Raw genomic sequence first — 10,179 nt, 5'->3', positions numbered from 1 at the left:
GACGTCTGACGTCACGGCGGCGGAGATTTTAAAATTCAAACCGCCCTTGGTTGGCAGAGGCGGAAGTTGTTGTTTTGGCGGCTGTTTTCCCTTGCAGTCGAGCGGTTTACGGAGAGTAGGGCTCTGGGACTCATCACGAAGCCAAGAGAAAGATAACTGCTAACGCGGGGTCAGCTCTGCGATTGTTGTGGGGGACCTGGGGTGGAATCTGCCGGGCTCTGCTTCCACGCGTCAGTAAGTTTGTGTGGGCAACGTTTGTAGCGGGAGAAGGGATGCTGACGAGGTGGGGCTGACCGGGAGGAGCTGTGTCGTTTGCTGCGTTCGCGGCTTAATGCTGCAGCTTAAAAGCCGTGTAACAGAAAGTCTGAAAAACAGCGGGATCTTGAGAGTAAAATTAAGTGGAATGTAAAAGCAGCCAAAACAAGGAGGGATGTAGGTGGGTCAGGGCACAGCCTAACGCGCTTAGAGGGCCTGGCTTCCCATCCCCAGCTCAAACAAAACAATAATAATACTATGTTTTGAAAAGTGGATGAGCAGCCTGTACATCAAATTGTAGACTGGATGGCTTATCTTTGTGGAAAGGGAGATTAGAACCAGAATGACAGTAGTGTAAAGTGTAAATGAAACCAGAGGAAATATTTTGAGGGGAACCTGAGATTTCCTGTGAGTTACCATTGAAATGGACACAAGCGATAGCAGTGATGTGGTCAGGGCTATTTACAGAAATTTTGTGAGCATGGATTGCCTTGTGCTGCAGAAATCACACATTGTTTGGGTTTTTTTGTTTGTATTTGTATTGTGTTGTACACATTCAGTGTTTAAGTGTCTTGAATACTTGAAGTTGCATAGGAGTTGTGAGTGAGAACTTCAGTGCACATTAACAAACAAATACAGCACTTAGGGAAAAGACTGCCATAAAGAAAGAAACTTAGCTTTGCTTTTCTAGTTGATAAAGATGATAACTGTTGCTTAGTGAACACTTGCATTGGAAAATCTTTCTAACACTGACATCATGAATTAGGTTATAAGCATGAAGCGCAGTTCAGTTTCTACTGGTGGTGCTGGCCGCCTCTCTATGCAGGAGTTACGATCCCTGGACCTCAATAAACCAGGCCTTCATACCCCTCAAACGTAAGTGCCTCCGCCTGTGGTTCTCAGCTGCATACTTTACTGTCTGGGGCAAGGAACATGTAAGAAATGGTTAGCCCAAAAGTGCAAGTGATGTCTTAGTGATAAATCTTGTCTCTTCCCAGTAGTACTGGATTGGGGGGCGGGGTGGCAATGAAATGTAAAAGTGGACATGATGCTAGGTCTCATCTCATCGTTTCCCTAATTCCCTAAGTCATGCCATAAAAGGATTGTAATGCCCTCTCAAGACTCCTTGTTTTCCTCTTTTACTTTAGAATTAAACTGTTTAGGTGGGCACTGTGATTTACTAAGATGTTTCCGGCTCATAAAGGTATTAATAATCAAAGCAGTATTATTTGTTTTAGTGATAAGCTATGAAGTTATTTCCTCAAGTTGGCAGGAGGGGTTGTCTAAATGAACTTGCCAGCATAGCTGCTGCAATCCTGGTATTCAAAAGGCTCTAGGAAGAAAATGGCTCAATGTGCATTCAAGGCCAGTGTGGACTATATAGTAAGTTCCCTAGCCTACAGAGCAAGGCCGTAGTTCCAAAGCAACCAACCAAAGAATTTGTTATTGTCAGCATTAGTTTTTTACTCTAAGCATTGCTCTTGCAGTTAACAGAAGGTTATTTCTAACCCACAGTATATCATATCCTATAAAGTCTACATATAAGCTAGCAGTTTAGTATAAGCCATTCTTAAATCACTTGGATTTATAGAGTATGAGCCTCTACTGCTTTTGGAAATCTGAATTATTTACATATCTAACTGCTTGAAGCACTTTTTTTTTTCTTACCATTGTACATTGCTTATATCAAAAGCTTTTGTTCAATTTTATTATAAGCAAAAACCTTACCATTGCCATTTTTTTTTCATAGTTTGGAAAATATGACTTAAATGGCTGTATGTATTACGGAGCTGAGAGAAAAATATTGAGTCTGAGGCCAACCTAAACTGCATAGTGAGTCCTAGAATACCCTGTAATACAGACGAAGACCCTATCTCAAAATTTTAAAAAGTAGACTTCAAAAAAAATTCAAACAAATATGTCAACCTATAATTAAATACTTAATTTTTTAAATTTTTATCCATACATAAATTTTAAGATAAATGTAGATTAAAATTTTTAACATTTTAAAATTCTACTGTTTTTCAGCTCATCCCAATGATAACAGATACCAAAATCTTCTATGATTTTGAAAAATTTTTATAGGTAGTGGGAAAGAGGTATTAACTCTCATGTATTTCCAAAATTACTTGAGTTGGTATTTTTACATTTATTTTAAAGAGTTGTTTTTTTGCTTTTTGTTTTTTTCTTTAAAGCAAAGAGAGATCAACCTTTGGAAAGCTGAGTACAAACAAACCTACATCTGAGAGAAAAGTCTCAATATTTGGTAAAAGGTAATGAAGTTTTTAATTATATTTAATGAGTAGATTCTTATAGACATTCATTGATTCCCTTAAAGCCAAAAAAAAAAAAAAAAAACATTGTAAAGATGCTTTCAAGACAAAAGGTCTGATCCAGTTTTCCTGTTTTAGATGGTTAAAATTCTACATGGTATCTACTTTCCATGATTCTAGAGATAAAGAGATTCAGATCACTGTTCTATCTTTATAGGGTGATGGTTAAGTCTATACTGTGTTCTATACCTGGTTCTCAGAAACTGTAGCATCAGATAGTAAAAGAGGAACTATCCTATAGTTCAACACTCGAGTCTCAACTTTTTTATACTATGAAGGCTTATGATGACTTCAGAGACAGTTCTAGGAGAGCCAGGGCTGTTACACAGAGAAACCTGTCTCAAAAAAACAAAAACAAAACAACTAGTATTTATTGGGTTTTCAAATAGGTTAAATATTGTTTTAAATTCTTTATATATGTTAATACTCAAGACAAAGACAATTTTCCCTTAGGAATAGTGGCAAGTGAGGGAGTAGAAGTAAGAAAGCAGTTATGGGGTGACTAGAAATAGAAGCCCTTAAGTTAGTGTGGTGCTGGGGATTGAACAGAGCGCTGCACATGCTGAGCAGAGCTGTCGCTGAGATACCTGCCTAGTCCCAGGAGCACATTTATTTCCACCTCATCTTATGCCTAAATCAAACTGCTGTAAACTCATACTGTGCTCTCCCGTGTTTAATTATTTAAAAATTAAAGGTTAATGTTTGATGCTGTTTTTACTGTGTGTGTTGTGTATAGCCTTGAAATAATGTAGGTTGAACACAAAAGGGAATACTTTTCATTTCCTTTTTAAAATATGCTTTTAGGACTAGCGGGCATGGATCCAGGAATAGTCAACTCGGTATATTTTCCAGTTCTGAAAAAATCAAGGACCCAAGGCCACTTAATGACAAAGCATTCATTCAGCAATGTATTCGACAGCTCTATGAGGTATTCTATAAGTTAAATTGTCTGAATTGAGCAGTTTTGTTTCCAATATTTTTTCTAATCCAGAATTTTCAATGCTTCATAAAAATGATTATAGTTTCTTACAGAAAACGGTTATGTATATAGTGTATCCATGAAGTCCCTACAAGCTCCATCTACCAAAGATTTCCTAAAGATCTTCGCCTTTCTTTTTGGCTTTCTGTGCCCATCATATGAACTTCCTGATTCAAAATTTGAAGAAGAGGTCCCAAGAATTTTTAAAGACCTTGGGTATGTAATATATTTTTAAGTCTAGAGGCCTTGTCAGAACTCAGAGAAGAAACAAATGACGCGTGGAAAAGTTTCTGAATAGTTTTAATTAGCGATTCAGCTTCAAGGTGAGCACTATGCAGTATTTGTAGGATAAATTGAAGAGAAAGGAAAACTGATACGTATTGGAATTTCGACTTTTTTGTTCTCATTGCTCCTGTAGCAAAATACCAGTGCTCGATAATTTGTAAAATATGGGAGTTATTGAGCTAACCTGCTCATGCTTAAGAGTGCTGGCTGGTCCTCTAGGGGACTCAGGTTAGGTTCTCAGCACGCACATGATGGCTCACAATCACATATAATAATGATTTCTCTTCTGGGCCCAACAGCTGCTAGGCACACACATGGTATACATACATGCAGCCAAAACTTTCATATACAGAAAAATATATAAATACACATATCCTACAAATATATATATATATTAGACTACCTGGTACATCTAAGCTTAGGCCACACCTTAATAACATACACATGTACACATGCACACATACATACATATGTAAACACACGAGTGTCTTGACTATTGGTTATGATAAATGGGAAGCCCAAACCATAATGGCACATTATCACAAAACTTTGGGTGACAGTATGAGGCTCAAAACAGTGAGGGGTATACAGTACAGCCTGGTATGCTGGTGCAGACCTTTCATCCCTGAAAGCCGAGGCTAGTAGATCTCTGAGTTTGAGGCTACCCTGGTCTACATGGCGAATATCAGGCTAGCCAAAGCTATCCAGTAAGATGCTGTCTCAAAAAAAATAAAAAGAAAGAAAAGAAAAAAAAAAAATAGAGTGCAGCCTGGCTACCACAGTTTGTAGTAGCAAAATCATAACAGTAAGGTCTAATGATGAAAACAGTGAGATCATCTTAGTTTGGTGTTTTGGTACTTGGATAAAACACAGACTAAAAACAAGTGGGGAAAAGTTTCTGTGGTTTATGTATCCCTGCTACATTGATCATTGAGGGAAGTGAAGACAGAAACTCCGGCAGGATCCATGGAGGGAAACTACTCACTGGCTTGTTCTCCATGGCTGGCTCAGTTTGCTTTCTTGTACAACCCAGGGCACCCGGTGCTCAGGGGTGGCACTGCCCGCAGTGCACTAAGCTCCCCCATCAATCTCAGAGCACGAAAGTGCTCCACAGCAATGCCTACAGGCCGGCTTAATGAGGCAGTTTCTTTATTGAGGTTAAAGAATGAGTCCAAGACAGGATATGCCCAGCCAGAGAGAGAGGGGGTGAGTTTGTGAGGACAATACAGTAGTGTTCAGAAGTACAGTACAGTTCAGTTGAGTTCATGCAGCTCAGTTTGTGGGGTTCAGAGGCAGTTTTTCCAAGCAGAGCAATTCTGTGAGAAGCAGAGAGAAGCTAGTTTGAATTAGTCACCTTGAAGAGAAGTTTTGAGCCAAAACAGCTGAGTTAAACCAGCCAGCCAGAGTTTAGAAGACTCAGGTCAGGATCTCAGCACCCATGTGGTGGCTCACAATCATATATAATGATTCTTCTGGCCTCAGCAGCTACCAGGCACACATGTGTTATACATATATGCAGCCAAAACATCCATATACATAAACTATACATACATAAACAGAGCTAGGAAAGGGTAAGCAGTAAGTCTCAGGCTGAAAACATTCAAGGCCTAGGTTAGCAAATGGCGTCTAGTAGCTGAAGCCTGCAATGTCTGGGCTTGTAGGTTAGAATGTATGGTGACTAGAAGCTTCTGGGCCTAGGGACAGTTAGATATTAACGCTCTGGACTCAGCAGTGTAGCCATTATGCTTTCTGATGTGGTGGCTCCTTTTCCCCTGATTCCTCATAGGTATCCCTTTGCACTGTCCAAGAGCTCCATGTATACAGTGGGAGCCCCTCACACCTGGCCTCACATCGTGGCAGCCTTGGTCTGGCTCATAGACTGCATCAAGGTATTTAGTAGTTGATGTTTAAATGTTGCTTTTGGTTTGGTTTTTTAACAAATATTTTCTATTTCTCTCCCAGTCTGATTTTTGCAACTTGTCTCAGAATCTGTTTCCGTTTGCAAAGCACATTTGGCTTGCAGTTCTTCAAACTGTTAGCATTATAAGAAAGATGAGCAAGGAGAAGTTCTGCTTGACTTGGAGATTGTTTTCTTGAGGTGTTAGAGATTAGATAAAAATGAACCCATAGTTTCTTCATGAAATTCATTTTCTCCTTTTTTTTATTAAATTTTTATTTTTTATCTTAATTACAGTTTATTTACTTTGTGTCCCAGATGTATGTTTTCTCCTTTTTTATTTTCATTACTAAACAAAATCAGTATTCATTACAAAGATGGGGAAATATAAAATGAGTATTCTCCCAACTTATAGACAAAAGTTGTAATTTTATTTGGTTTTGTGGTATTAGGAGCTGAACCCAGGGTGCCTCTGCCACTGAGCTGTACCTCAGCCCTGGGTATAGGTTTCAAAGTCCTGTTTGCTCTATAAAATGTACACAATCATGGGTTGCATGCTGGTGTTTCCATGATGGATGACACAATAGTTCCGTAAAATTATCATAGATATGAGCTATTTCCATCACTTAGTGGTGAAGCCACTGTACAACTTACTGTGTCTCTAGTGATTCTGATATAAACCTGTGCTGGAGCCATATTAATATAGCATATGCTGCCTAACGTGCAGAGTGTACAAACTTAAGACAAATAATGTTTACTGTAAAACAGTAACTTATTATTCTGGAAGCAGCCTCATGTATTATGTCTCTTGACTAGATCAAGGAGCCACATCAAATGACTAACCTATACCACGTAGGTTTGTGTAAGTACACTAGGAGGTTCACACAGCAAAATCACCTGACCTTTCTTGGAATGTATCGCCATCATTAAGCAATGCATGACTGTTTATTTTGTAAGCTTTTGCTACGTACCGACAAATCTTTCTCTAGGGAAACGTGTAGCTGTTAAAAAACTAGTCAGATGTGACAGCACATACTTTTAGTCCTAGCACTCCCAAGGCAGAGGCAGGTGGCTCTCTGAGTTCAAGGCCAGCCTGGTCTACACGGAGAAGCTCTGTCTCTGCTCGGCCACGTGTGAGCATAGTACGCCTATGGTTTGGTTTGTTATCAGGTTCCTTTGGAGTGAGAGGGAATGGCTAGGATATGGTGAGTGGTTATTTTGGTTTGGCTTTTTGGAATGGAAACTTTTTGTGTTTCACAGCTAGTCTTAAAATTTTCCCACCTCAAACTCCTAAGTAACTGGGCCTCTGGTGCTTGGCATCATGTCTGGGTTTTTGGTTTTTACTGACTTCCACTTCTCTAGACTATGCCCCATCTCTCCAAAACCCAAACCTTTCCCTACCCTCCCTAACCCCCATATCTGAGCCTCCTGTATGCTATGCAAGCACTCTTACCCCGAGCTGTGCATCTAGTTCTGATGTTTTAAAAATGCATATTTTTCTGTGTGTATTGCTGTGGGTGGGCATGCTGATGCCATGGCACACATGTGAAGGTCAGAGGGCAGCTTTTGGAGTTGGTTACTGAGCCAGGTCCCTTGTTCATGTTTTTAACAGTTGACAGCATGACAAAGAAAAAGAATACAGCTAAATTTTTTTCATATTTTTATTTTTTTGTTTTTAAAGTTGGACATAAAAGTTTCATACAAGAGTAATTACCTGGGGCTGGAGAGATGGCTCAGTGGTTAAGAGCACAGTCTGCTCTTCCAAAGGACCCAGGTTCAATTCCCAGCACCCACATGGCAGCTCAAAACTGTCTGTAACTCCAGTTCCAAAGGATCTGACACTTTCACACTGATGCATATAAAATGAAATTAAATAAATTTAATAAAAAGAAATTATCTTAAAAGAGTAATTACCTATCATTTTCTTTTTTCTTTTATATCATCATTACTGTGGCATGTGTGGTGCATACACACAGGCATACATGCTATAACATGTGAGATCAAACCCATGCTGCCAGGGCTTTATAACATGCTTTTACCTCCCTCTCTCCAGCCCTCTTTTCCTGTTTTCCTATCAATCTACAAGAATGCTGTTTTGTTTGGGGGAGGCTTGTTGGTTCTGGTGGTATTTTATTTGCTTTAGGGTGAAGCCACTTGGGAGCAGAGCAAAATGGAGTTCATCAACCAATACATTATTTATGTAGGTGAAGAGAACAATGTTTTCAGAGCTGGAGAGATAGCTCAGCACCTCGCCCACATCCATGTAAGGCAGACTAGGTTTTTGTTTTGGAACTGTAAGAACACATCTCTGTGGTCCAGGATTTTGCACAGAGGATCCCACTCCTGTTACTAAGATTAGCACCCTCCTTGCTTGTCTCTGTTCAGTGCAGGGAAAGGAGCTGATGCTAGAACAAGGGGAGGTGAATCTTTTTGAGTTCAAGGCCTGGTCTACAGAGTAACTCCAAGACAACCAGGGCTACACAGGGAAAAACCTGTCTCAAAAAAAAAAAAGAAAGAAAGAAAACATTTTTAAAATAAGTGTTTTTAATCTCTGCATTTTTAAAGTTGGTGCTGTTTCAAACAAATCTAAGTGCAGTACTCTTCTTTCCTGGAGAGACGTGCCAAAGCTCCCAGGTCTGAGTGTGGGCCTGTCCTCCATCCCTGTTAGCAGTGCTAATAGGCAGTGGGGTGCCTTACCTTAGAGAGAAGGTAGACGGCCTGTTCTGGTTCTTGAGCTCTGCGTTCCCCATCTCTCAGACCTCACGAAATTGGTCATTCTGCAGCCTGTTGAAAAATAGCAGGCAGAGGGTGAGTTGCTGCTGCTTGCCTGAATCTGTCCGAGTCTTAGAGAAGGGCTTCCGTGGGGTGCCTTCAGCACAGGAAGATGAAGCCGAACAAGCAGCCTGGCTAAGTGAATGACAGTGTCTCCTAAAGTCCATCTCTATTCCCAAGATACGAACACTGATGCTTTCCAAAAGAAACCGTCTTTGGGCTGTTTTGTTTGTTACTTGTTTTATACAGGTCTCACTGTGCCCAAGGCTAGCAGGACCTCCCCAGCCTTCCTGCCTCAGCCTCCTGAATGCTAGTGGTATACTGCAGGCAAGCACATTCTTACCAGTTTCAAACTTAAGCATCTGTAGTGCTTCTGAAATTTCATATTGTAAAATGCAATCTATAATTCCTATTTGTGGGATGAAAGTTAGACGTTTAAAAGCTGGGTGTGGAGACACACACCATTACTCCTAGCACTTGGGAGGCAGAGGAAGGCTGTCCTCTGAGTTTGGGTCCAGTGTGGTCTACATACAGGGGTCCAGGATAGCCAGGGCTGTCCCAAAACACATATACACACACACACACATACACACACACACACACAAAACCACATAAAGGTTATGTTTTAATGTCTATAACAAGCCAGTTAACTAATAAAAACATGAACAGGTCTCCTTATACATGCTGTACTATGTGTGCACACATGTGCACCCCTTACATACACGAAGTAAATATAAAACATGTATGTGTTCTTAGGTTTTAGTAACCGCAAATCTTTGCTTAGTTATTGAAATATGAATATAAATATATCTGTATACATTACACATAAATGTATATATTTATATAAATATATGAATAAATATTTATAAATATATATATAATACGTAAGACTCAATATAATCTTTTTTAGGACTTTCAGTTGTATGATTGAATGCGTCTAAAAATTACTCAAAAAAGTGAATTTTATAAGCTATCAATCAGCCAATTTAATGTGTTGTTTATGTGCTAATTAGATTCATAATGCCATGAAAGAAAGCTCACCTTTATTTGACGATGGGCAGCCTTGGGGAGAAGAAACTGAAGATGGAATTATACACAATAAGGTATACTATATATTATAAATAATGTATAAAGAGGTTGCTTGATAATATTAAATAAAAACTGTTCTTTTATAGACCTTGTCTTTTGCTTTCTAACAAATATAAGGTGTTTTTTTTTTTTTTAACATGCTTAATTCACTTTATTTTTCTTATATAAAAACCTTTATGTGGTAGGCACAGCTGGAGCATCAGTCTTCTGAACAGAAGCTCTGGTATAGATTTTCACAAGATAGTCAGTGAATTTTTTTAATTAAATTTTTATTTTTTATATTAATTACAGTTTATTCACTTTGTATCCCAGCTGTATCCCCCTCCCTCATTCCCTCCCAATCCCATCCTCCCTTCCTCATCTCCTCCCTGCCCCTCTCTAAGTCCACTGATAGGGGAGGTCCTCCTCCCCTTCCATCTGACCCTAGTTTATCAGGTCTCATCAAAACTGGCTGCAATATCCTCCTCTGTGGCCTAGCAAGGCTGCTCTTCCCTCGGGGGGGGGGGGGGGGGGGGGGAGGGAAAGAGCCAGCCACTGAGTTCATGTCAGAAACAGTCTCTGTTCCCCTT

At 39.7% G+C, this 10,179-nt stretch overlaps 1 protein-coding gene across 1 annotated transcript in view; it reads left to right on the top strand.

Annotated features, from left to right (window-relative positions):
• The first annotated feature begins 105 nt into the window (after positions 1-105).
• Positions 106-10,179, top strand: part of Ndc80 (NDC80 kinetochore complex component) — a 35,230-nt gene continuing 25,156 nt past the window's right edge. Inside the window, exons 1-7 of the mRNA XM_055610124.1 lie at positions 106-234; positions 1,022-1,131; positions 2,451-2,528; positions 3,393-3,516; positions 3,611-3,783; positions 5,639-5,741; positions 9,535-9,624. Of these exons, the coding sequence (XP_055466099.1) occupies positions 1,031-1,131; positions 2,451-2,528; positions 3,393-3,516; positions 3,611-3,783; positions 5,639-5,741; positions 9,535-9,624 (669 nt within the window). The 5' untranslated portion in view covers positions 106-234; positions 1,022-1,030. The remainder of the gene's footprint in view (positions 235-1,021; positions 1,132-2,450; positions 2,529-3,392; positions 3,517-3,610; positions 3,784-5,638; positions 5,742-9,534; positions 9,625-10,179) is intronic.

The sequence above is a fragment of the Psammomys obesus genome, unplaced genomic scaffold (assembly GCF_907164565.1).
Source record: "Psammomys obesus unplaced genomic scaffold, mPsaObe1.curated_primary_1811, whole genome shotgun sequence".
NCBI lineage: Eukaryota > Metazoa > Chordata > Mammalia > Rodentia > Muridae > Psammomys > Psammomys obesus.
The sequence above is the reverse complement of the archived record's forward strand: the minus strand, read 5'-3'. Positions and strand labels throughout refer to the sequence as shown.